Source organism: Balaenoptera acutorostrata, chromosome 20 (assembly GCF_949987535.1).
Source record: "Balaenoptera acutorostrata chromosome 20, mBalAcu1.1, whole genome shotgun sequence".
Lineage (NCBI taxonomy): Eukaryota > Metazoa > Chordata > Mammalia > Artiodactyla > Balaenopteridae > Balaenoptera > Balaenoptera acutorostrata.
This window is the reverse complement of record NC_080083.1, coordinates 57,370,713-57,397,282: the sequence shown is the minus strand read 5'-3', so window position 1 is coordinate 57,397,282 and position 26,570 is coordinate 57,370,713. Positions and strand designations below refer to the sequence as shown.

Sequence of the window (26,570 nt, the reverse complement as noted above, 5' to 3'; positions counted from 1 at the left end):
GAAAGAAAGAAAGAAAGAAAGAAAGAAAGAAAGAAAGAAAGAAAGAAAGAAAGGAAGGAAGGAAGGAAGGAAGGAAGAAAAAGAAAGAAAGAAAGAACCCCAACCCGGGGCGTCTGACCTCAGGCCCTAAGCTCCTCCCCATTGTCATGCTAGCATGTCCCACCTTGGACCGCCGGGGTCCACAGGAAACAAAAGTTTGCTCTGGAGGCTGCCTCAAGCCCCTTCTGTTGCTGACCTCCCAAAATTCTAGTGTGGCCCTGGCAACAATCTCAGCCTAGCCCCGGACAGACACCGAAGCGCAGTCGATGCCAATGGGGGACACGAAGCAGATTCAAGACTCTGCCTCCAGAGCTGCCCAGACATCATTGGAAAGTAGGCCTGGTGCAGTGAGCCCCTGTTAATTGGGGCTCAGGAGCAACATTATCCCCTAGGAGTTTGCCTCCATCAAAACCCCACTGTGACTGTCATACAGAGTGAAGTAAGTCAGAAAGAGAAAAACAAATATCGTATATTAATGCATATATGTGGAACCTAGAAAAATGGTACAGATGAACCGGTTTGCAGGGCAGAAATAGAGACACAGACGTAGAGAACAAACATGTGGACACCAAGGTGGGAAGTGGCGGGGGCGTGGGGGGTGGGATGACTTGGGAAACTGGGTTTGACATGTATACACAAATATGTATAAAATAGATAACTAATAAGAACCTGCTGTATAAAAATTAAATTAAATTAAATTAAAACAAACAAACAAAAAAAAAAAAAACCCCACTGCTGGGACTTCCCTGGCCGGTCCAGTGGTTAAGACTCCGAGCTTCCACTGTGGGGGGCACAGGTTTGTTTCCTGGTCAAGAAACTAAGACCCCACATGCCACACAGCATGGCCAAAAATATATATATTAAAAAAACCCCAACAACTGCAATAGATAAACAAGGACCTACTGTATAGCACAGTGAACTGTATTCAGTATCTTGTAATAACCTATAATGGAAAAGAGTCTGAAAAAGAATATATGTATATATATATATATAACTGAATCACACCTGAAATTAACACAACACTGTAAATCAACTATACTTCAATAAAAATTTTAAAATTTAAAAATTTAAAAATTTAAAAACCAACTGCAAGATAACAACCCCAGGAAAGAAAGGCAAGATTTACTGACACCAAGACAGCTCCAGGGAAGAATCTCCTTCATTTTACCTCCACTTTCACATCTGTTCTCATGTCTCAGATATTTTTAGGTAAAATACTTCTCTGCTGGTTCTTCTTTCATTTGCCATCCGACAGACATCAGGGTGTTTCAGTGGGAGGACAAGGGTCTCTGGCATTTAGTCCTTCTGCTTTTGTGGCTTATTACAAATCTTGCAAAGGCTGTGTGAACTTTTGAAATGAGTACATCGTCTGAACGTTGCAGCTCCTTCCAATGACCAGAGGGCTGGCACTGGGCAGTGTGGCTGAGACCAAGGGTTGTGACCTGGTGCTTCCTTGTCACAGAAACCCTCACCATCCTTGATAGAGGGGAGCATTCTGCATGGGGATGCCAGAAGGAAACTCAGTGTGTTTGCTCCCCCAGTGACAAACCCATCACCAGATCTTTAAAGAGCACATAGGCACAATTAAGCATTGGCTTGTAGGTTTACTGGGGGAGAAAAGTCTTATTAATACAGGAAGAGTTGCATAGATTTGTTACCTTAGTATGAATGCTGCATAATGTAGACCAGCTTATCTGATGGCTTTGGTAATTAACATGAAGGCAAGGAGAATGGGCCAAGTGTTGAGAAGGGCCCTTAGAGCCACCTTAGGCAAGCACATTCTTCCTTGGAAGAAAACAAAGACAAACAATGAGTGGGTGGCTTCAGTGGATTTGGTACTGTTCCATTTCTTCATTAAGGTTGTGAGCAGGAGGTGTTTGCTTCCCTACCCTTTATAACGTATCTGCATCCTATATAAACATGTAGTATGCACCAAATATTTTATAACTTAAAATGAAACAATTAATAAACTAATAAAAAACAGGATTGGGGATATCTGGGTTTGTGGCACTGAAGATGGAAAGGGTGTTAAGGAGGATGTGGGAGGCTTCAGAAACTCCCCAGGATGGAATTTTTATTCTGGAACATAGAGTAGACATCCCTCCTTTCTGCTAAGAGTGGATTTTCTACCACACAAGCATTCAGAATGTCTCTTCTCTATTTCTGACCCTTAGAAACAGAGTCTTCCCCTTCCTTAACTCTGAACCACTCCTCAGAGTTTCCTCAGCAAAACCAGTGGGTGAGTCACCCTTCCTTGATGCTAGAACCACACCCCTTCAGGACAAGACCGTGTGAGTTTGCGATCACAGTGGATTATTTGGGGGAGAGCTTATGCTGGGCGGGGGAATCTGAGTGATTAAAGGGGCCTTTTTCCCAACTGACGTAGGGTCACGGGGCCCTCATGAGTGAAAACCTTAGAGTTCCACAGAATAAGATTACTAGAAGGCTTTAGGGGGACACTAGACCACACTAGCTGGACCTAGAGGAGAGAATCCATGTCTAGAGAACAGTGTAGACAAGCTCAGTAGCTGCCAATCCTTAGTCCATATGTGAGCACCAGCCCTTGACAAAGTATCAATAAATTTGTAGGAGATTATATACACACACAACAGAAATCCATATTGGCATAAAGTCGCCAACTGTCCTTCTTGGGAAACACTGCCTATTATTCTGACTTGGGGTGCTTAAATGTCCTTTCTTTTATGAAACTATGGTCATAACAGATGGTTTAGTAGAAACTGTCTTAACCAATCCCTTTCTTTTTTTTTTTTAAATACAATTGCTTTTTTTTTTAATTAATTAATTAATTAATTAATTATTTTTGGCTGCGTCGGGTCTTCGTTTCTGTGCGAGGGCTTCCTCTAGTTGCGGCAAGCAGAGGCCACTCTTCATCGCGTTGCGCGGGCCTCTCACTGTCGCGGCCTCTTGTTGCGGAGCACAAGCTCCGGACGCGCAGGCTCAGTAGTTGTGGCTCACGGGCCTAGTTGCTCCGCGGCATGTGGGATCTTCCCAGACCAGGGCTCGAACACGTGTCCCCTGCATTGGCAGGCAGATTCTCAACCACTGTGCCACCAAGGAAGCCCCCAATCCCTTTCTTAACCAACTTATTAGATCAACCAGCACCCTTCAATCTCTTGGTGAAGCACACTATCTTTATGCTTGTGGCAATGAGCAGATTCTCTTGAAGATTCCCTCGCTTCTGCTCTCACCCGTTGAGGTACGTGTTTAACAAGAGTCAACTTCATTCAGGCCCAAACTTGTTTAGGTCGGTCAAACATGTTAATTATAATTATGCAATTTAATGAATTCATCCATAAACTAACCAATTAAGAGTGTAAACAGAACGGATATTGACCAATGACAGGAAATGTAAACAAAAAGAGAACAGTTATTTCTACAAAAACTAAATTGAATGCTTTAGAAAAACTCAAAGCATGCCATTTTTTTAAAAAACATCAAATTAGGAATGAGAGAGAGGACTGTAAAATAGTCACAGTGAAAACATAAAAATGAAAAGAGGTTTTGCAATCAGGTTGCTTCGTAAGTATCTAGAATGTCTTGCTCCAACGTTAGGGAAACTGGAACTAGAAACTCCAGGACGAGACAGTGTGTGTGATTTGTGCAGAAAAGGCAATGAGTCCCTCTTTCAGCAGACCCATCAGCGAAAAAGAGGCTTAGAGCTACATCCAAATACTAGCAAATGACAACACATTTAGATATTTTGAGCCAAAGAAAGCATTTAGAGAAAGAATATATCTTTTGTGTGATTCCTTGATTTAACCAACATTTCCAATGAACTGACCAATAACAATTCCAACCACATTGGATAAGAATGCACCTACTTGATAAAATAAAAGGCTGACTACTATATCAGTCCCTCCTGATCTAAAAAATTGTTGATACATGAAATCAACTGATGTTAGCTGCCTGGCCCTTCGTGCTAAAGGCCATGTATTTTGAAGATTGCCAATGCAGTATATTTTTCTCCCACAACTGACTCTCAAAAGGGCTCTGTCCATAGAGAACAGACTTGTTTGCCAAGGGAGAGGGAGGGTGGGAGAGGGAAGGATTGGGAGTTTGGGGTTAGCAGATGCAAACTATTATATATAGAATGGGTAAACCACAAGGTCCTACTGTCTAGCACAGGGAACTATATTCAATATCCTGTGATAAACCATAATGGAAAAGAATATTAAAAAAGAAGATATATATATATGTGTGTGTGTGTATATATATATATATATATATATATATATATATAAAATATGTATAACTGAATCACTTTGTTGTACAGCAGAAATCAACTACACTTCAATTTTTTAAAAAGGGCTCTGTCTTCTGGTAAATGCCAGAAGTAATGCCACCCTCACTCAGATCAGCAGAACCTTATCTGAACTTTCTCTCTCTTGCAATAAAGGTGCTAATCCACAACCCAAAGTCTGCCTTAGCAAAGTCTTTACGGAGCAGCCGGATACGGTTGAGACAACACCTAGATGCCAGTCTATAAACTTTATGAAACAATTTCCCTTCAAACCTCTTGCACATGTTTGCCTCCCTTCCCCCACCCTGACTACTTCCCCAGTGCTCTCAGGGCTGAACAAATCTTGCTGGATTCAGGGCAGAGTCCTGTAGTCATGACCCAAAACCTAAAGAACCTAAATGCCTCCTGTGAGGACCACCAGTCAGAAATCTGCTCCGTCCAGCTATAGAATGGACTGGACAAATTTCACAAATATCATGGGCTAGTCAACTCCATCTCTAAGGACATGAAAAGGTCTCTTTTCAGACAACCACCTATCCAGATGGCTGGAATATGGGATAAAAACATTATATCCAGGGATATATCTGGTAGACACCTTTTTTAAAGCTTGAATGAGGCAATTAAAAGTGTGAATCAGAGTGAATCTGTCTTCTAAGCTGATTTACCTTTCCTCCGCTCAGCCAGGCGGCCAGGACCTTCCACATCCAGCCCATATCCACCATCCAGACAAAGTCAGGATGGGGGGGGCTGGCGGGAGGGAAGTCCAAGAGGGAGGGGATATAGGTATACATATAGCCGATTCACTTCATTGTACAGCAGAAACTAACACAACATTTTGGAGCAATTATACTCCAATAAAAAAAAAAAAAGAAGAGGAAGAAGAAGCAACCAGACTCCTCCAGTCAAATCAAACTGAGCTGAATACTAGTCTGTGTTCCTAGATATGTCACAAGTTTCATGACAGTAAATCTTTACTAGTATCTGTGGTAGATTCCAGAGATGATGAGTTCCTTACAATCCAACAGAAGCTTGTACTGAGCGATTCTATTTTGTCCGGGCTGCTTAAAAACTCAGCAATAAAGGCACTTGACGCACAACAGTTAAAATGGCACAGGGACGCCATTCAGAAAGTGACTTTCTGTTATGACTTATTCATAGAGCTCAATTCACTCTCATTTTGTTCTGCTTTGCACTTTTTCATTTAAAGGTCTCTCTACAGGCACTTCTTGCTCTGTAAATCTTAAAACAGCCTGGGTCAAAAACACTCTTACTCTGACCCACTCAGCTCAAGTGACCAGCCCAAGAATACTTAAGCTTGCTTGGGCTCCGTAAACTCCCCCAGGCTGATAAAGCTCTTGAGATTCTAGGGAATCATCTTTCAGGGAGTGGGAGCAGGAACAAGGAGCAGCCCACGCTGAGATGAGATGACCATCCACTAAGGCCACCTCCGCCAGACCACTTGGGATGTCCAGAGCTGTGAGAAGTTGGGGAAGCCCCAGGACACACTGATAATGGCCCACTAAACATCCCCATGGCCCCAGTACCTGCTGGGGCACTTGCCTGTGACCCCCAGGCAGAGCTGGTCCTTTCTTCCCAAGTCATGACTCCCTTCCCTGACACTTCCCTCCAGCCCCAAACAAAAGAAACCCAAGCAAAGGAATAGACCTTTGTCCTCCAGTCAAGGGGAATCATGGCTCCTCACCTCTCTCATTTCGGGAGGGGAGAAAAACGTCTCTCCACTCCATGCTGCTGGGAAGTGGATCCTGAAATTCCTCTGGTTGCCCAGGTGACCCAGGGGTCCCTTCCTCAAATGATGGACACGGGTGTTCCTGCCCCTGATAGCTCACCCTGAGTTCCCAAGTCTGAACCATCACGTTACTTATTCATTCGGCCAACATATAGATATTCAAGAACCCACCCTGTACCTGACATTAAACTAGGCACAGAGGATACAGCAGTGAGTAAGACAAATTCCCCACATTTGGGCAGCCTACAGCCTGGTGGAGAGGGGGGAATCAGTAAACCCATGTGCCAATAAACAAGTTAGCTCATAAAGTTAGCTCAAAAGTAAGTACTACTTTTACTTAGGGCAATGTGACAGAGAGGAATCAGAGGTGTAGCAGGGGCCGCTGCTGTTAGAGGGGTCTAGGAAGGCCACCCTGGGAGGAACATTTGAGCTGAGTTGTGATAATGAAAATAAGCTTTTTTTTTTTTTTTTGGCCACACCACTTGACTTGTGGGATCTTAGTTCCCCGACCAGGGATTGAACACGGGCACCCGGCAGTGAAAGTGCCGAGTCCTAACCACTGGACCACCAGGGAATTCCCTTTTCTCCTCTTCTCCCTCTCTCCCTCCCTCCCTCTCTCCCTGCCTTTCTCTCTCTTTGGCAAACCTAACTACTCACATATCCGTTGGAAGACCATTCCAGAAAGAAGGAATAGCAAGTGCCAATGCCCTGAGAAGGGACCACGTGTTATCTTGTTAGAAGGATGGAAGAAAGTCCAGTGTGGGTAGAGCAGGGCAAGTGAGAGGGAGAGTAGCCAGAGAGAGGGTCTTAGGGGCAGGGAGGGACCCATGGATCCTGGGGGCCTCCTGGGCTGTGGAAGAAGCCACTAGAAGGTTACAAGCAGGGAGTGATCAGGTCTGTGCTTTAAAAAGATCCCTCTGGCTGCTGGGAGGAGAATGGACTCAGGAGCAGAGAACAAGAGGGACTCCAGGCCGGGGACTGGACTAGTTTGGTAACCATGGAGATGGCAAGCTGGGACGAGATTCAGGATTCCAGAGGGAGAGCTGCCAGGACCCTAGAATAAAGACAGCAAGTCCAGCATCTGTATATACTCGATGACTGTCCCTGTGTGAGTAGCCGTGTACACACACACACACACACACACATTATCCTCCTTACACACAGTCCAGGGTGGTGGCCCAGACTCCAGACTCTGGAGCCAAAATGCCCAAGTTCAAATTCTAATTTATCCACTTGCTAGCAGTAAAATTTGGTAAGTCACTGAACCTCTCTGTACCCAGATTCCTCCTCTGTAAAATGGGGACAATAATAAAGGTGTCCTCTTAGGGTTGTGGTGAGGATTAAATTAGTTACTGTAGGTAAAGCATTTAGGGAAGAGTACCTGTTACATAGTATATTTTTTCCTATTACTGCTGTAACAAATTACCACAAATGTAATGGCTTCATTAACACAATACAAATTTATTCTCCTACAATTCTGGAGGCCAGAAGTATGAAATCAGTTTCACTGCGCTAAAGTCAAGATGGCAGCCGGGCTGGTTCCTTCTGGGGGCTCTGGGGAGGATCCGTTCCTGCCGTTTCAGCTCCTAGAGGCTGCGGGGTTCTGTGGATCCTGGCTGCATCACTCCGACCTCTGCTCCCACCATCACACTGTCTTCTCCTCTGTGACCTTCTTGCCTCCCTCCTGTAAGAACCCTTGAGCTTATATTCAGGGCCCAGCTGGATAATCCAGAATAATCTCCCCATCCACAAATCCTCAACTCTGTTACATCTGCACAGTCCCTTATGCCACAGCAGGTAACATTCACAGGTTCTGAGGGTTCAGATGCCAATAACTTTTAGGACCATTATTCAGTCCACCACTCGTGATAAGCAATAAATAAACGTGAATTACTATTATTATCGTTATCATTGTGATTGCTCCCTCAGCAGCTCCAGAGTATATCCCTAGCCCCCTCCCAAGCTGTGTGGGAGAGAAAGGGATGTGGAAAGACCCCTGTCTAACTCCCAGAAGCTCCCTGAGAATAGGCCCCGAGCCCAAACCATAGCTGGCCATGATGCTGGCTGCATCAGGCAGAGGCCTCAGTAACTGGCTGGTCCCATGAGGGGACTGAGGGGCAGGCAGAAAGCAGATGAAGCAGGAATGTACTCAGAGGCCTCGAGTGGGTCTGAGAGGCGCCCCTGGAGCACAGGCTAAGGCTTACTGATGGTGCTGTATTCCGTGAGCTCCTCGTGGTTCCTGCTGGGAATGTGGGTGATGAGGTACCCCATGTTGCTATAGGTTGGCTCTTGATCTGAGGTTTCCAAAGACAGGGCTGCATAGGCAATGTCCTCCCTGGGAAAGGGAGCCTGCAATGAAGACGTCCTCGGGGTTAGAGAGGCTGGCAGGAGGCTGTGCCCATGGATGGAGGAGACCTTGGAGGAGCCTGGAGAGACAGACCCTCCAGGGCTTCTGGAGTCTTCTCCCAGGCCCCCCAGCTCCTCCTCCCTCCACTCTGCCAGGCACCTTTAGCTCCGGCCATGGCAGAAGGCCCTCTGCCTCACTTCCATGCCAGGGCAGCACATTTTGCACGGAATCCCAGGTCCCTCAGCCTGTCTGAGTCTCCCCTGCCCAGCATGAGGACCGTGTCTGACCAGGATCTGAGTCTCCCAATGCTAAGACCTGGTGTGGAGGCACTTCAAATGCCAAAAGCGCGCAGGAGCTCTGCCGGCAAGTCTTTCAATGGCTGCATCTTTGCCCAGCACCCAGCCTCCCACGTGGTGGGGAGAAAGCCGGTCCTCAAAGGAGGGGCAACAGCGGGTCCGGTCTGAGCCCCACAGCAGCCCCACCAAGCACATACCATGGTGACATACTGCACTTCCCCCGCGTTGGCCTGGGCGGAGGAAGAGGACCTCCTGGAAGCCTTCTTCCGGGAGGACCCAGAGTTTTCAGTCTGCTGCAGGCTCAGGTTTGCATAGCTGATGCCCTCCAGGGGCTGAAGCACCTAGGAGAGGAAACACAGGTTCTTCTTCCACGGAGGGACGCGTGGCTCTCTGCTCCCCTGGGAACCCCTCTCCCAGCTCCCTCTGCAACCCCCATCTCCTCTTAGTCTCCCACACCTCCCCCTCCTAAGCCCTCCTCCCTTCTGGCTGATTCCAACATACGACCGGGCCCCTTCCCCGGCCCTTGCAGCTGGGCCATGAGCATGTGGACACTTGCGCACAGGGCTCGTCTGATGCATTTGGACCTTGGTGCTCCTGGGAGATGGAAAATAAGGAAGTGAGGGAAAGGCATCTGGTGTCTCTGCTCTGACCTCGGGGACTCTCTTACCTGCTCTGGGGATATCCCAGCAGCTAAAAGACAAAAACAATCAGAGTTAGAAAGCCCATCCAGAGGCTCACAGGCGCCCTCAGGTCTGGGAAAGAAAAGAGGTGAATTAGGCTTCGGGCTCAGAGAGAAGAGACCTGGTTCTAATTCTGATCCCTCAGATGAGAACTAAGGAGACCTCAGCCCATCTATTCCCCACATCACAGAACTGTGCGATCAGCTGCTCAGGTGGCCCTGCCAATTATCAGCTCCCCTGGGATTAGGCTCAACCTAAAACTTCTGCTGGGATTCTGCCTGTGACGCCACCATTTCTCCACCTGCAGGGGTCAACTCAAAGTCACATCTACCTTCTCCAGCTATCCAGGCTGTCAAATCCCTCCCTCCCTGGCTCCCAGGGCATTTGATTTATGTCTGTCTCATCACCCTTGTCCCACTGAATTCTGGTTGGTCTTCAGGTGGGATGCGGGCTGCTAGATGGCTAAGCCTGTTCCTCCCACGCCTTCTGGGCACGGACTGTACCAGACACAAGAGGGGCTCCATCAGTACAAGTTGTCCACGCGACGGGATTGCTCGAAGCTGCCCTCTGAGTGGCGTACTCGAGCTGGGTCATCACTGCCTGGACCTACTCTCAGGTGCCCTCTGCTTCCTGTTTCTTTCTCTCCCTGCCCTCCCCCTGCCACTGTCACGCCCCCAGCTTCGGAGGCAACAAAGAAACAAGAAGATTTTCCCTATGGTTTTTAGATACTGAGGGGGACAGAAAGTATTTTTAACTTAGGTCACGGACAATACATTGGGGGGAAAGTATGATGAACAGGAGTCAGGCTCCCATCTTTCCAAACTACAAGATTCCCCAGGCTGTAGGGAGGGAGCAGTGTTAAAGACGGTCCCGTGAGCGCCCAGATCCCAGTGGGTTCTGAGAAAGGGAGGAGGGGCAATTAATGTGAGAATGTGGAAGTGGAGCCAGACAGGAAAAGTGTTTGGCCGAGGCCAGACCTCGTGATTGACAAGTGCAGACTCATGAGCCGAGGCCCTTCCCTCAAGGGCAAATATACACAGAACAAGTAGTGTAGCCTGAGAAAGGACTGAAGGGAGGAAGGGCAAAAATAGGAGTGGCCACCAACATTCTTGAGAAAACACAGAGAACTGTGTATGAGTGTGCACATGCACATGTGCGCATTCGTGTGCGGACTATGTTGTGTGTGCATGCATGAACATGTGTTCGTGCATGTGTGTATACATCCGTGCGTGTGCATGTGTGCGTGTGCGTGTGTGTGTGTGCTTCTCGATGCCCCCGTGTCTATTCAGTACCCCCTTGACAGCCACAGGAATTCTACTAAAGTGTCTGGGTACCCTAGGAAGGCTGCCTGCCTAAGGCCATTGCCATCTCTGCCACCAGGAGCCAAACCAAGAAACAGATAGGGAGGCGGAGCAGAGAGGCAAGAAGACCATAGAGGGGGGCTTCCCTGGTGGCGCAGTGGTTGAGAGTCTGCCTGCCAATGCAGGGGACACGGGTTCGAGCCCTGGTCTGGGAAGATCCCACATGCCGCGGAGCAACTAGGCCCTTGAGCCACAACTACTGAGCCTGCGCGTCTGGAGCCTGTGCTCCGCAACAAGAGAGGCCGCGATAGTGAGAGGACCGCGCACCGCGATGAAGAGTGGCCCCCGCTTGCCACAACTAGAGAAAGCTCTCGCACAGAAACGAAGACCCAACACAGCCATAAATAAATAAATAAATTTTAAAAAAAAAGAAGAGCATAGAGGGATGATCAAGGCAGAACTGAGTCCAAAACCTACTGGGTTCACCTCCAAGCTCCAGCCCCTCAAATTGCCAGCTGCTGCTGCCTTTGGGACGGCACCCCTTCCAGACTGTGCAGGTATTCCCTTGGGCTGATGGTTCCTGGATGGCCATTCTGGCCATCAATCCCACACTCTTCCACCCAGCCCAGCCCCAGCCCAGTGTCAGCCAGGTCCCCTCACCTTTCTTCTGTTGTTTCACCATTCTCCAAACCACAAGTGAGGCCACCATCAAGAGAAGAAGCAACACAGCAGAGATGAGGGGCAGGAGGATGGTGACCTTCAGGAAGACACCGCTGGAAACGACAGAGGATGCCCCATGCACCCAGGCTCCCCTCCTGTCTTTGGCCTCATCCCACCCACCTGGGAGCAGGGACAGCCACTCGCCTTGAAACCTTTTGACCTACAGGCCTGAGGTTTCCAGTCTGGGAACCCCTACTCCCAGGTGCCCTCAAAGATGGTTTAAAAAAAAAAAAAAAAAGAGAGGAGGGTTCCACAAGGTGTTTCAGTGGGTCTAGAAGCCAAACAGAAATTGTATGGCAAAGGCTCTGATAAGGTCTCCCTGCTTCTAAGCTTGCCCCCTGTACAGGCTGAACAGTGTCCCTCATCCAGTAATTCATATTCATTCAGAACTGGAGAAGGTGACCCATTGGGAAATAAGATCTTTGCAGAGGTTGTCAAGTGAAGACGAGGTCGTACTGGATTAGGACGGGCCTGAATCCAATGACTGGTGTCCTTATAAAAGGGAAATGGGGGCACACAGACACCGAGGGAAAAGGCCATGTGATGACAGAGGCTGGGATTGGAGTGATGCTGCCATAAGCCAAGGAGTGCTTGGCTTACTGGCAACCACCAGAAACTAGGAGAGAGGCCTGGGACAGAGTCTACTTTAGAGCCCAAAGAAGGAGCCAACCCTGCCGACACCTTGATTTCATTTCTGGCCTCCTGGGCTGTGAGAGCAAGTGAGAGGAGGCCCCAGCGTTCTCGAGCTTGAGGGTCCGGAGACAAGCTCTGGCTGGGACCTGGAACTACAAAAGTGCCCCCTTTGGTAGAGTTTGGGCCAAGTGGGCCACAGCATCAGAGCTGGCTTACCCGCTGTTGGAGCCGGGGCTGGTCACAGCCGGAGAGCCACTGGTCTCTTCCAAGCTGACTGGAGCTGTGAACGTGTTGATAGCAGAGGTGGCAGGAGTGGTGGCCGGCACTGCAGTTGGTGCTTGGCGTACGGACCAGGTTACACACTGCTCTGCCTGCCCACCCACCCGCAGCCTTAAACGTGGCTCTGAGCCGGGGGTGGGTAGGGGGGTGGTGGTGGGGACCATGGGCTGCCTGAGGAGTCTGGAGCAGGGCCAAGGGAGAGGGCCTATCGCCTGGACTGCTCATATCTCCCTGGCCGCTAGGAGACTCAGAGCCTCAGAGGCAGGTGGAGCTGGCACAGGTCCAGAGAGGACGTCAAGCAGAACTTGGAAGGTTAGAGGGGGCCAGGCTTGCCTCAGGACAAGGGCAGCTGGAGTTCAGCTGAAATTCAAACACTCCGGCTGCTTATGACAGGGCCTCGGCCAGTGGCCAGTGCCTCTCATCCTATTTATCCACAAGGACAGGAGCAGAATGGGGGCTATCAGCTGGCTGACATACCCAAAATCTGTGACTTCAAAGATCGGGACCAGCCCTGAGCAAAATCATAAGGTTCAGGAAGAGCCTTTACTTGGGGCAAGTTATAAAGCTTTCACAACGGGGATGGTTACATCTCAGGAATGTTGTCAGGATTGAATGAAATGATGCTGTGCTTTGCAAGTATAACAAGCCTCACTCGTTCCCAGTGTGGTGGAGGCTCCGTTGACTGTGCGCCCACCCCCGTTGTCACAGGTGCCCATTGAGCTGGTGTCACCCGTCCGAGGGTCAGCAGAAGCAGAGCCCGACAGATAAACTCGGTCAAACCAAGGCACTGAGACCCCTGAGCCGACAAGCCCAGAGTGTTTGCATTCTAAAAGGACTTAGGAAGAGAACATCGTTAATCCCAAATGTGTAAATGGCTCATGATGGGATTTCAGGCACCTGGGAATGCAGCCCTTTGACTGTGGAGGCCTTTCCAGACCCCAGGAATTAACCGCAGCAGCCCCACTGTGCTGGGTCCTTCCCCCTGAGATGGGATATGGACCAGGGGGTGGGAGCAGCAGCTCTGAAGACGCAGCCCCAAATTCCAGAAAGAGCAGGAACACCTGGGCAACAGGGGTCCCAGGAAAACATTAGCAGAAATTAGGGTCTCCGGGTGAGACCTTCACCTTGACCTCCATGGGCAATAGACTCGGGCACTGACTGTGCAGAGGGAAAAATAATGTGTCGAGAAAGGCTTGATCCCATCCTGGAGGAGGCCCTGGGAGCCACGAGAGCCTCTAAGGGAAGCCCTGCCCCTCCCAATCCCAAGTGGTCTGTGTGGGTTCCATGAGACCTCAGGACTCCCCCACCCTCTGTGACAGTTCACTCTGAGTCACAGGTCACTAAAGAGGGACCCCAGGGACCAGGACAGAGCAGGCCCTGAAGAGACACATCTACACATACACATACTCTTACCTGGGTCAATGGTCACTTTAACTGGGACCCCATCGTCAGTTCCAAATCTCTCAATCCCACACCAGTAAGTGTCTGCATCGTTTAGCCTGAGCTTCTCCATGGTCACGGTGATGGTGCGGTTTTTCCAATTGTCCCTGATGGACGCACGGTCCTTCTTCACCTCCTTCTCTGCTTCAGTGGTTTTAACAAGGAACTTGCAGCTGCGCCAAGCAGCTCCTCGGCACCACCACTTCACGTGGGTCTCCAACCCAGGGCTGTATCGACACTGCACAGTCAACGAGCCCCCCTCTAGGCTCCTCATTGCTTTTGGGCCAGTGATGGCAGATTCTGGAAAACACGAATCCATGTACCTGTCACCTCCCATCCTGAGGGCAGGGCCACAGCCTCCTGCATCGTGAATAGTTCCAATAAACCCAAGGTCCTCATGAGTTAAATAGCAGTCAAGAAAGGAATATACCTTACACGTAAAGACCTTTTGTTCTTCAAAATTCTATCAGGTCAAAGCCACCAGGAAAATCCCATAAGAGCACAACTACAGATCTCAAAGAAACAAAAACATTGACACAGAGCAATAATAGCTTCCTGTAGTTCACCCCTCTCCCCTTCTCTGTGGTCAGTAAGTCTTTCTATTTCCAGCAATGTCCTTTTGCAACCATCTCTGTGTTATGCTGGTCTGATGGGGAGGAAAGACCAGAGGACCCATTTCCACAGAAGATGACTTTGTACTGATGACCTCAGGAGGTTCAGCTGAAACACCCCCATCACCTAGCCCTGGAGAAACTTCCTAATGGTTCTAATTGTTTCGAGCGGTTCTACTGTAAACCACCCTGGAAGGAACACCTTTGAAATTGACCAAAACAGTGATGTTTTCCCCATGCTGTGGAATCTGTAACGCCCAGATCCCATTTCTTCCCATTGAATTGCTTCGGTTCCTTTGTCAAAAAGCACATGTGTGAGTTCTTTATGGATTTTCCGTTCTGTTCCATTGATCCATTTGTCTGTCCTTTTGCCAATCCATACTGTCTTGAATACTATAGCTTTGCAGTAAGGCAGGTATCATAGAGTAAAGCAGCATTTTCCGATATATATGTTCTTGCTCTTTCTTTCATTTTCTCACCTTTGAAAGATTCAAGATACAGAGAAATGTATCTTTATTATAAGAAAAACAACACTTCAAGCATGATGAAGAATGGCATCAGTGTCAGACCCTGGGAGGTAGTGAGGACCAGGGCAATCTGGAGAGTAAACGCCCCCGGCAGAGGCGTGGCCCCTCCCACTCAGCCCACTGTCCTCATGCAAGAAGCAGGCAGTGTAATTTCAGATCTTTTCATTTTTCTGGAGTAGTCCAAAATCTGGGTTTGGGGTGGAACCTCTCAATTTTAAAACTCTGCCTTATTTAGAAACAACAGCAATCCTGCCTGGGCCACCCAAACCCGTCTGCCGGCAGAGCCTGCTGTCCGGGCTCAACTCAGATCCATACTCATAAGGGAGGTTCTTTCTGTCATTTTCCTTGTGTGTCTTTGTCAGGGTTGGTAGTAGAGATATGCTACTTTCACACAATTGATCTGGCAGATCTCCATTTTTTTGTGCTCTGAGATAAGAACATAAATAGAGCAAAGGAATTTTGGTTTCTTTGGGATCTTAAAAAATTGGCTACAAAACTATCTGGCAAATTCTTCATTGGGGCAAATTCTTTGATTACTTAAATTTTTTTCTCCGTGAATATTGACCTATTTAAGCTTTTTTATTGTTCTTTAATAAATTCTGTTCTTTTGTTTTTCCCCAAAAGTTATCTATTTTACAGTGTATTAGCATAAAGTTCTGCAAATATAAAGTATCTTTTAATAATTAAATTTTTCAAACCTATTATAATGACACATTTTGATGACATGTGCTGTTTTATTTTATTGATTACATGTGCCACAAGATTTCCTCCTTCATGTTTTTCCTCCCCCCTTCCTCTTTCTTTTTTCCTGCGTTAAACCATTTTGAGATTTAGTTGGTAAATGTTACTGTTTTTAGTTTTAAATTATTAATTTCTCATAGATATAATTTTATTTCTTTGAGATTACCACGTATCTTTTTCCAATTTGCTAAGTTTAAAACAGTGATAATTTTCTTCCTTTCTAAAATTAAATAAAGCGTGTTGAAGACTAAGTATTTACTTTTGTCCACTTTTAAAGTTAAGATATAATTCACATATCATAAATTTTACGCTTTGAAAATGTATACTTCGGTGGGTTTTAGGATATTCACAAAGTTGTACAACCATCAACTCTATCCAATTCCAGAATGTTTTCATCACCTCAGAAAGAAGCCCTGTACCCATTAGTAGTGACTCCTCACCTCCCTCTTCCCTGAAGCCTCTGGCGACCACTAATCTTTCTGCCTTTATGGGCTTGCCTTTCTGGACATTTCATTCTTTCTGTCTCTATGGACTTGCCTTTCTGGACATTTCATACAAATGGAAGCATACAATATATGATCTTTTTTGTCTGACTTCTTTTACTTAGCATAATCTTTTTAAGATTCATCCATGTTATAACATGTGTCAATATTTCATTCCTTTTTCTGGCTGAACATTATTCCATGGTGTGGATCTGCCACATTTTGCATATCCATTCATCAGTTCATGACATTTGGGTTGTTTCCACTTTATACATCACTTTGGAACACTGTAAAAGTGCTTTTCTTATAAAACAAAGCATGAATCTATCCTATGACCTAGCAATTTCACTTCTAGATACTTATCTAAGAGAAGTTAAAAACAAATGTCCACAAAAAAGAATTTTTATCACAGCTTTATTTATAATAACAACATATTAGAAGTAACTCAATGGAGTGGGAGGTTGGGATTAGCAGATGTAAGCTTTTATATAGAGAATGGATAAACAACAAGGTCCTACTGTATAGCACAGAGAACTATATTCAATATCCCATGCTAAACCATAATGGAAAAGAATATATTTTAAAAGAATGTATATATATGTATAACTGAGTCACTCTGCTGTATAGCAGTAATTAACACAACATTGTAAATCAAAGAAAGAAAGAGAGAAAGAAAGAAAGAAAGGAAGGAAGGAAGGAAGAAAGAAAGAAAGGAAGAGAAAGAAACTGAAATGTTCAACAGGGGAACAGATAAACAAATAGTAGCATATTCATAGTAACAGCATAGTACAGAATAATAAGGAGTGAATTAGTGATACACAAAAAAACATGGATGAATCTCAAAAACACACTGAGTGAAAGATCAAAAGAGAATAAACTTCATGATCTCATTTATGCCAAGTTCTACATTACGCAAAATAACCTTTGGTGATAGAAATTACAACGGTGATTCATGGGTGGGGGAAAGATTGGGAGGGACACTAAGGAACTCCAGGTGATGGAAATGTTCTGTATCTTGATAGGCGATACAAGTTACACGAATTTGTCAAAACTCATAGAATTATACACTTAAGATCTATACATTTCACTCTATGTAAATTATACCTTAATTTAAAAGACTCTTATGGGATGCATCTGGAGTTATGCTTAAGGACATTTTATAGCGTTAAATGTATCTATTAGAAAAGTAAAAAGGATTTGAATTTAATAAACATATATTTCAGAAGTTAAACAAAAAACAGAAGGAGGAGTAGGAGGAAAGAAGAAAGTAGAAGAAAGGAAATAATGAAGTTAATACAAATTAATGAAGTGGAAAAAATCATATAATAAGGAAATCAACAAAGCCTAGAGTTGGTTAAAAATAAATAAATAAATAACCCTAATTAGATATTCATTACAGAAAGAGAGAGGTCTAAATAATGAATATCAGGAATGAAAATGGGGACATCAGTACATATCCTGCACACATTAAAAGGATAACAAGGACTTCCCTGGTGGCGCAGTGGTTAAGAATCTGCCTGCCAATGCAGGGGACACGGGATCGATCCCTGGTCCGGGAAGATCCCACGTGCCGCGGAGCATGCGCCACAACTACTGAGCCCGCGCGCCTAGAGCCTGTGCTCTGCAACAAGAGAAGCCACCGCAATGAGAAGCCCGCGCACCGCAATGAAGAGTAACCCCCGCTCGCACAACCAGAGAAAGCCCGCGCGCAGCAACGAAGACCCAACGCAGCCAAAAAAAAAAAAAAAGCTAACAAGAGGATAAGGCAATAATAGGATAGGATAATAAAAGGATATCTAGATAAGATTATGGCAATAAATTTGAAATTTTTTGGAACAAACAGATGCCTAGCAAAAATAATACAATATGCTAAAACAACACAAAAAGATATAGAAATCTGAATAATCTTACAACTATTTAAATAAATTAAATCCATTATTAAAAACCTCTCCAAAAGAAAACTCGAGACTTATACAGCTTCAATGGAGATATCTATCTACTAAACACTGAAGGAACAAATAATGTCTACCTTACACAAAAAAATTCTGAAACAAAGGAAAGGAGGATGCAATCCCAAATCCATTTAATGAGACTGGCATAATCTTGATGCCAAACCCTGACAAGGGCAGTGCAAGAAAGAAATATTATAAGCAAATATCACTCATGTACTTAAGTGCAAAAGTCTGAAATGAAAAATCAGCAAGCTGAATCCAGGGAATCTTTTTAAGATTCGTGCATGTTATAACATGTGTCAGTATTTCATTCCTTTTTATGGCTGATGACTATTCCATGGATCTGCCACATTTTGTATATCCATTCATCAGTTCACAACATTTGTTTTTCCCACTTTACACTAAGATCCCACATGCCACGAGGTCAACACCCATTCATGGTTTTCTAAACATTCTTAGCAAATTAAGAGTAGAACTTGCTTTATCTGATAAAGATTATCTATTAAAAGCCTCAGCAAATACCACAATTAATGTGAGACATTGGCATATACTTTATAATAATGTGTTAGCCTGAACATTGATCCTGTATCCACTTTTCTGTACATGTGCTGTTTTCTGAAAGTCTGACCAACGTAGTGAGACATGGAAAAATATAAAATATATAATTATTGGGGGGAAATAATAACAGAGAAAATTTTTAAATCTTATGTTTAAAAGGATTTTCATTTATAATGGAATTCAACAGAATGGCTAAAGACACAATAAATATATTAAAATCAATGGCTTTCCTATAAACCAGTAACAAGTAGCTGGAAAATAAAATGGAAAAGTGCTCATTTACAATAGTAATAAAGGTGTATTAAATACCAAGGAATAACTTTTAACAGAAACAACCAGGACTTATAGAAAAAAAACCCATACACGAACACAATGACATTTTCTTGACAGACATAAAGGTTTAAATATAAAAGAAGGGCTTCCCTGGTGGCGCAGTGGTTGAGAATCTGCCTGCTAATGCAGGGGACACGGGTTCGAGCCCTGGTCTGGGAAGATCCCACATGCCGCGGAGTAACTAGGCCCGTGAGCCACAACTACAGAGCCTGCGCGTCTGGAGCCTGTGCTCCGCAACAAGAGAGGCCGCGATAGTGAGAGGCCTGCGCACCGCGATGAAGAGTAGCCCCCGCTTGCCGCAACTAGAGAAAGCCCTCGCACAGAAACGAAGACCCAACACAGCCAAAACTAAATAAATAAATAAATAAATAAATAAATAAAAAGTGTCCTTTTTAAAAATAAATAAATAAATATAAAAGAAGAGCTCTGTTATGATCCTGAATGAAAATGCTGTATATTGTAAAGATTTTCCTCCCTCCCAAATATATTTATAGATTTAACTCAAAACCTCCAGAACATTTTTAGAGCATGTACATTTTTTTCAGATAATCTCCATCTATACACATGTGTATATATATATGGATATGTATGGCTATGTAATAAATATTATATTTAATATATGCTAGAGATTATTTGAATAAATGAAGAGACAAGAATTTTTAACATATTAAAGATGAGCAGTAATGAGGGACTTGCCTGCCAGATATCAAAATAGTACCAGGCCAGGGGCTTCCCTGGTGGCGCAGTTGTTAAGAATCTGCCTGCCAATGCAGGGGACACGGGTTCGATCCCTGGTCCCGGAAGATCCCACATGCCGCGGAGCAACTAAGCCCCTGCGCCACAACTACTGAGCCTGCGCTCTAGAGCCCATGACCCACGACTACTGAGCCCACGTGCCACAACTACTGAAGCTCTCGAGCCTAGAGCCCGTGCTCCGCAGCAAGAGAAGCCACCACAATAAGAAGCCGGCACACCGCAACAAAGAGTAGCCCCTGCTCTCTGCAACTAGAGAAAAGCCCACGTGCAGCAACAAAGACCCAACGCAGCCAAAAATAAATAAATAAATATTTTAAAAATAAATTTAAAAAAATAAAATAGTACCAGGCCATAATAAAGAAACCAGTTTGTGAATCTAACAAGACTAGATACACATATCAATAGGACACAGTCAATACCCTAAAAACAGACCTAGTCTATTTAAGAATTTCACATATACCATAGAAGACTAAAACGATAAACAGAGAAGGGAAGGGTTAAGGCATTACCCTATCCTGTCGCCTCTCGGTGTGCTCCATTTAGGTAAATATAGAGAGATTCAGGAGGTCAGCATAAAATAGCAAAGCATTTTTTAAACTGAAAGAAAACAGAAGTGAATCTCTATAAAATTCCTGGATGACAGGGAGATCTTTCGAAACTTGAAATCAATGGACAACAGGAAACAAGAAAGAGTTAGTAGTGAATTTGACTGCATGCAAATATAGCATTGGACGTGCCAATAAAAAAAGACTGAAAAAGCAAAGAACAGACTGAGAGAAATATTTAGAACAAATAACATAGAGAAGGATTAGTAGAGTTTCTCTCGATTAAGAGTGTATAGAAGAAAAACATTAATACCGCACTTGGAAAACTGATGAGAGATAAGAGGCAAGTCACAAAGAGGAAATTCAGCGGCTAATAAAATTCAAATGTTTCATTTAAATAATCTAGCAAATAAGAAATGTGGAAGACAACACCATTTTTCACATAACAAACCAATCAAGTTTTGATGACTCACTTTTTGCTGACGGGGGCCAGGTGGTCCAGGCACTGTGAGAATATGCTGGAAGGAATGTAGCTGGTTCCGCCATACAGAAAGCCATATGGCAGTCGTATGTATCAAACATAGTCATGCCCTTTGCTCCAGTAATGCTACATCTAGGATTTGGTTCTCAGGAAATAATCAGAGAGGCTAACAAAAACCGGTGTGCACAAAGATTCATCACACAATTAGCAAAAATAAAGGAAACAAAGTTAACTTCCATCAATTAGAGAAATAAGTATATAATGAAATATAATGCAAACACTGCTAATTATGCTTAGAAATATTTTTAATTATGTGGAAAATTCTCATATGAAGTGAAAATAAGGGTTTAAAAAAATCGTATGCAGTATAATACCAATGAACTTTTAAAATATGCATAGAAAACAAAGATTAAACATAAATAAACCAAAATCCTAACAACTGGTCACCTCGGGCATTAAGACAGACATAAGGTTTTTTTATTTTTCCTAATTCTTCATTTTTTCCCTGTACTTTCCCAAGTGTCAACAATGAGCATTTACTACTTTCAAAATCATAGGAAAAACAAATGCCTAGACAGGGCTGTTTAATAGTGTGGTAGGCAGAGCAATGGCCCCTACAGATGTCTGTGTCCTAACCCCCAGAATCTGTGAATATGTTCACCCTTACATGGCAAAAAGGGACTTTGCAGATGTCATTAAATTAGGGATCTTGAGATGGAGAGATTATCCTGGATTATCCCAGTGGCCCAATATAATCAGAAAGGTCCTTAAGCGAGGGAGGCGGGAGGGTCTGAGTCAGGGAAGGAGTGATGACAATGGAGCGGGGGCTGAAGTGATGCGGGACCACACGCCAAGGAAAGCAGGCAGCCTCTGGACTTCCCTGGCGGTCCAGTGGTTAAGACTCCGCGCTTCCACTGCAGGGGCCGCAGGTTTGACCCCTGGTGGTCGGGGAAGTTCCGCATGCCACAAGGTGTGGCAGGCAACCTCTGGAAAGCCTCTGGAAGTCGAGGAATCAAATTCTCCTCCTAGAGCCACCAGAAGGAATGCTGCCCTGTTGACTCATTTTAGACTTCTGATCTCTAGACTGTAACATTATAAATTTGTGCCGTTCTAAGCCACTAAGTTTGTGGTCATTTGTCCCAGCAACCCTAGGATTCTAACGTGGATGGCCATTCCATCTTTAGTTGTCATTTAGTATCAGATCTGACCCTTGAACTCGACTGAGCATTTAGTATCAGATCTGACCCTTGGACCATCTGTTCCACTCACTTCTCGGACCCCTCTTCCAGGTGCCCACTCCCCATCAACCTCAGCAGAGCACTGGCTCTGCTGTGGGAACCCTCCTGGCACAGAGACAGCCTGGAGCTCCAAGAGGCAGCATCTTCCCCGGGCATGGTTACTCACAGCCTAGATGATCAGGAATAATCCTAGATCAGGTGGAAGCTGAGCCCCAGGGGGAGGTGAGGGGCTCACTGTCAATGAGTGACAGTTGGGACTGGACCCCGCCTCCGGCTCAACGGGGGACATCAGCTAATTTCCACTCTGGGTCAGCACATCTGGGGTCTTGTCCACCTCTGCCACCACTTACGGCGAGGCTTAAGTTGGACAAGACAGCTAATTTTTCTCTGAAAAAAATAGGGTCATTAAAACTCTCTTTTCTCTCAGAAAATGAATGCTATAAAGCCCGGTGGGAACTTTCTGGGGTTTTTTCTTGGGTACTTTTAAAACAATGAACTCTTGCGAAGAGGGAAGTAGTGCTGGTTAAATGTGTTACTTGCAATCGGAAGTTCTATGGGAAAGGCTGGTGACAGGGGGCACAGAGGTTCCCACTGGAGCCTGGCTTCCTGTTAGTGCACAGCCTAGCCTGTTCCACTGCAGACAGATATCCCCGCTCTGCCTCAATCACTCCTAAACCATATACACACGCGCGCGCGCACACACACACACACACACACACACTACTCTCACATCTGCTCACCATCAAGTTCCCCTGTTCCCAGATGGCAGAGAAAAAAAAGCAATCCTTTATGTGCATTCCCTGCCTTGCTTGTCAATTTGTCCCCTGACTCCTCGCCCAAAATCTATCTTCTCTGTTTCTACACCGAAACTCAAGGCTGAGCATCCACAAGGCACCCACAGCCGCCGGGAGGAGGAGAGCCACACATCTCTCTCCTCCCCAGAGACCTTCTCCCCAAAGAGACAATAGTATCCTCCCAATCGGCCCCACCAGGCTGTTGTGAAGTGTGTAAGGAAGCCACAAGGCCTTTCTGTTCCTCAAACGTACCACGGCCAAGCTCGTTTCCACGTCAGAGCCTTGCTGTTCCCTGTGCCTGAAAAGGTGTCCCTGACATGAAGTGCCTGCTTCTTCTCGTCTTCCAGGTCTCAGCTCAGGCGGCTCCGCTTCAGAGGGCTTCTTCTAAGCCCACCCTATCGAAAGCACAGCCCCCACCCCCTGAGTCAGGGCACCCAGCTCAGCTCTGTTCACAGCACGTGTCGGGGCTTGGAAGCATCATTTTCATTTCTATGCCAGATGGAACGAATGGTCCAATCAGACCACGTAAAAGAGTCACGGGTCACAAAGGGATGTCCGGTTGTCATGCCCTCTGGAGACTCAGATCCAAATGCAACCACAGAAACTCTTCTCAGGAGAACACGACTGCTCCTAGTTCTTCTCTCTGCTCCTTAATTATTTTCTTATTGAGATATAATTCACATACCATGTAATTCACCCTTTTAAAGTGTACAGCTCAGTGGTTTCCTAAGATATTCACAAAGCTGTGCAAACATCAGCACTAATTCTGCAACATTGTCACCATCTCAAAAAAGAAACCCCATACTCATGAGGAGTCCCTTCCCCTTACTCCCTCCCCCAGGCCCTGGCAACCGCTAATCTACTTTCTGTCTCTATGAATTTACATATTCTAGACTTTTCATATGAATGGAATCATACAAAGTACAGCCTTTTGTGTCTGGAGTCTTTCACTGAGCTTAATCCAGGTTGTAGCAAGTGTCAGTACCTCATTCCTTTTTATGACTAGTAGTATACCATGGTATGAGTATACCACGTTTCATTTATCCATCCATCAGTTGATGTGCATTTAGATTGTTTCCACTTTTTAGCTATTATGAACTATGTTGCCCTGAACATTTGCATACCAGTTTTTTGTTTGTTTTTTTAAATAAACTTATTTATTTATTTATTTATTGGCTGTGTTGGGTCTTCGTTGCTGCACGCAGGCTTTCTCTAGTTGCGGCGAGCGGGGGCTACTCTTTGTTGTGGTGCGCGGGCTTCTCATTGCGGTGGCTTCTCTTGTTGCGGAGCACGGGCTCTAGGTGCGCTGGCTGCAGTAGTTGTGGCTCGCAGGCTCTAGAGCTCAGGCTCAGTAGTTGTGGCGCATGGGCTTAGCTGCTCCGTGGCATGTGGGATCTTCCCAGACCAGGGCTCAAACCCGTGTCCCCTGCATTGGCAGGCGGATTCTTAACCACTGCGCCATCAGGCATACAAGTTTTTTACATGGACATATGTCTTCCATTCTCTGGGATATATACCTAGGAGTGGAATTGCTGGGTCATGCGGTAACTACCTGTTTAACATTTTCAAGAATGTCAAATTGTTTTCCAAAGTGGCTTCACCATTTTAAAATCCCATGAGCAATGTCCTCTCCAGGTAATGTTACGAGTCTCAATTATTTAATTCTATGAAACTAGAAGGAGAAAGATTTGGTCGGGGGGGTGGTGCATGTTACAGCAATCATATTGTTCCCTGTCCGTTAGATGTATTCACTCATTCAACTAATACTTACTATTTGTCTAATCTGCGCCTGCCATGGTTGTAGGCACAAAAATCCTGGCCCTCTTGAAGCTTACATTCTATCAAGGTGGGGGAAGGGAGAGGACAAGCCATGGAGAAAAATAATGCAGGAATTGCTTTTTTTATTTCCTTTGGCCTCACCGCACAGCATGTGGAGGGATCGAACCTGTACCCCCTGCAGTGGAAGCACAGTCTTAACCACTGGACCACCAGGGAAGTCCTGGGAATTGCTGTTTTAATTAGGGTCATCAATGAAGGCTTCAGTGAGAAGCAAAGACGTGAAAGATGTGAGGACTCAAGCCTATGGCTATCTGAGGAAGAGCACTCTGGGCAGACTGAACAGCAAGTGCAAAGGCCCTGAGGCAGGAGTGTGCCTGGCATGTTCAAAGAACATCTAAGAGGCCAGTGTGGCTGAAGTGGGGGAGCAGAGTAGAAGAGGAGACCAGGGAGATGATATGGTGCGGGACCCAGACAGTGTCACCTTGTAGCCTCTGTAAGGACTCTGGATTTTTACTCTGAGTAACATGGAGGTCATTGGAGGGTTTTGGCCAGAGGAGAGACAGGATCTGGCTTACATTTTCAAAGAATCATTGTGGGATATGAGAGAAGAGATGGATGCCCCCGGGGTTCTGCCTGAGCACCTGAAAAGATGGAGTTGCCAAACACAAAGATGGGAGAGAAAGGAATTTGAGGGGAGAAGATGTGGTCAGGTCACATTTGAAATGTCAACATCTGAGTGAAGATGTCGAATGGGCAGCTGGATAGAAGATTCTTGAGTTCAGGGAGATGTCCAGGCTAGGGATATAAACACAGGAATCATCTGTATGGAGATGGTATTTAAAGCCAAGAGAGGAGGAGAGATCAACAAGAGGCTGACTCTAGATAGAGAAGGTGCCCAAACACTGAGATCTGAGGTCCCCCAACATTTCAAAGTCAGGAAAATCCCCTTGACTTTTAATCAAAGTATCCATGGGACTTCCCTAGCAGTCCAGTGGTTAAGACTCCAAGCTTCCAATGCAGGGGGGGTGCGGGTTCGATCCCTGGTTGGGGAACTAAGAGCCCACATGCTGCATGGCATGGCCAGAAAAAAACGGTATCCATCAACTTCAAGTTTCCTTCAACCCTCTGTCTCTGCTCACAGCCCTGTCCCCTTTTCCTCTTCATTCTACCAAGCTAACCTCCTCTTGACCTTTCCATTCTACTATTTCCTTCCCCAAAAGCCTAGAACTGCCTCTCCATCTCCATCTGGCAAACTCCCGCTTCCCTTCCTTCCGGGCCCCCTTCACCCTCACCCCTTCCCCAGAGCCTTCCCTTGCTCATAAAGCTTTCTGGAAGGTGACAATGCAGGAGGGAATATTCACCAGCTCTCTCCTGAGCAACTAGGGCGCCTCTGCTTTTCTGTGACCAGTGGGGGCCATCAGTCTGTCCATTTTGAATGACCAGCCCCTGGGGTTCAGGAGTTATGCCTGGTTCTGGGTTCATCATGAAGACCACGCTCCGTATTTCTGCATTGGCCGTTGTGGGCACCGCAACCCTGGGTGAGGGATTGAGTGGATGAAACACACACAGGCTCACGACCGGGAGGAACTGCTTAGAAAGGGGGCTGGTTTCTCAGCAGGACACCTTGCTGGGCTCCCTCCTCCCTCTGCCAGCCACCTCCTCCTGCCCCATAGGCTCTTCCCGCGAGAACAGACCCAGGCCCAGCTCACCTGCAAGCCGGCGGAGGAAGAAGAACAGCAGCAACAGGTGCATTTTCTCTTCGCACGGGTCCTCCTCGGTGGAGCGAGTCAGCGAGAACCAACTGCAGTCTGCTTCATCTTCCAGCCCTTCTGCTTTCACTTACTCTCACTCTTGTACTTCCTCCTTCAGGCCCTTCCCACTGGCAAACGAGACAAAAGAGGAAGGAGGTGGAATGGGTGAGATTTCAAGGCACTTAGCAATGCCAGAAGTGATCACAAATAAGCTTTTGAGAAATACCTCCCTGTCCGGAGCCATGATGGGTTCTCTAAAAGGAGAACTTTGCTCCTTCT

The 26,570-nt window shown here is 45.8% G+C and overlaps 2 protein-coding genes across 10 annotated transcripts in view; one reads left to right on the top strand and one right to left on the bottom strand.

Moving 5' to 3' along the window:
• RAB37 (RAB37, member RAS oncogene family) overlaps positions 1 to 26,570 on the top strand; it is a 71,971-nt gene that overhangs the window by 14,620 nt on the left and 30,781 nt on the right. The gene's annotated exons all lie outside the window — the stretch shown is intronic.
• LOC102998828 (CMRF35-like molecule 1) lies at positions 1,167 to 26,357 on the bottom strand. 9 transcript variants are annotated; one of them, XM_007185625.2, is made up of 11 exons: positions 26,250 to 26,322; positions 25,902 to 26,074; positions 13,717 to 14,043; positions 12,241 to 12,361; positions 11,332 to 11,444; positions 9,358 to 9,380; positions 9,192 to 9,284; positions 8,888 to 9,031; positions 8,252 to 8,396; positions 1,698 to 1,824; positions 1,167 to 1,534 (listed from the first exon to the last, which is right to left on the bottom strand). In XM_007185625.2, exons 2-10 carry the CDS (start codon positions 26,023 to 26,025, stop codon positions 1,730 to 1,732), a joined length of 1,185 nt encoding a protein of 394 aa, XP_007185687.2. In that variant the 5' UTR covers positions 26,026 to 26,074; positions 26,250 to 26,322; the 3' UTR covers positions 1,167 to 1,534; positions 1,698 to 1,729. The 9 variants fall into 9 exon arrangements, with proteins under 9 accessions (XP_007185687.2, XP_057392949.1, XP_007185686.2 ...); XM_057536966.1 differs by lacking the exons at positions 1,167 to 1,534; positions 1,698 to 1,824 and adding an exon at positions 7,499 to 7,742; XM_007185624.2 differs by lacking the exons at positions 1,167 to 1,534; positions 1,698 to 1,824 and adding an exon at positions 7,499 to 7,731.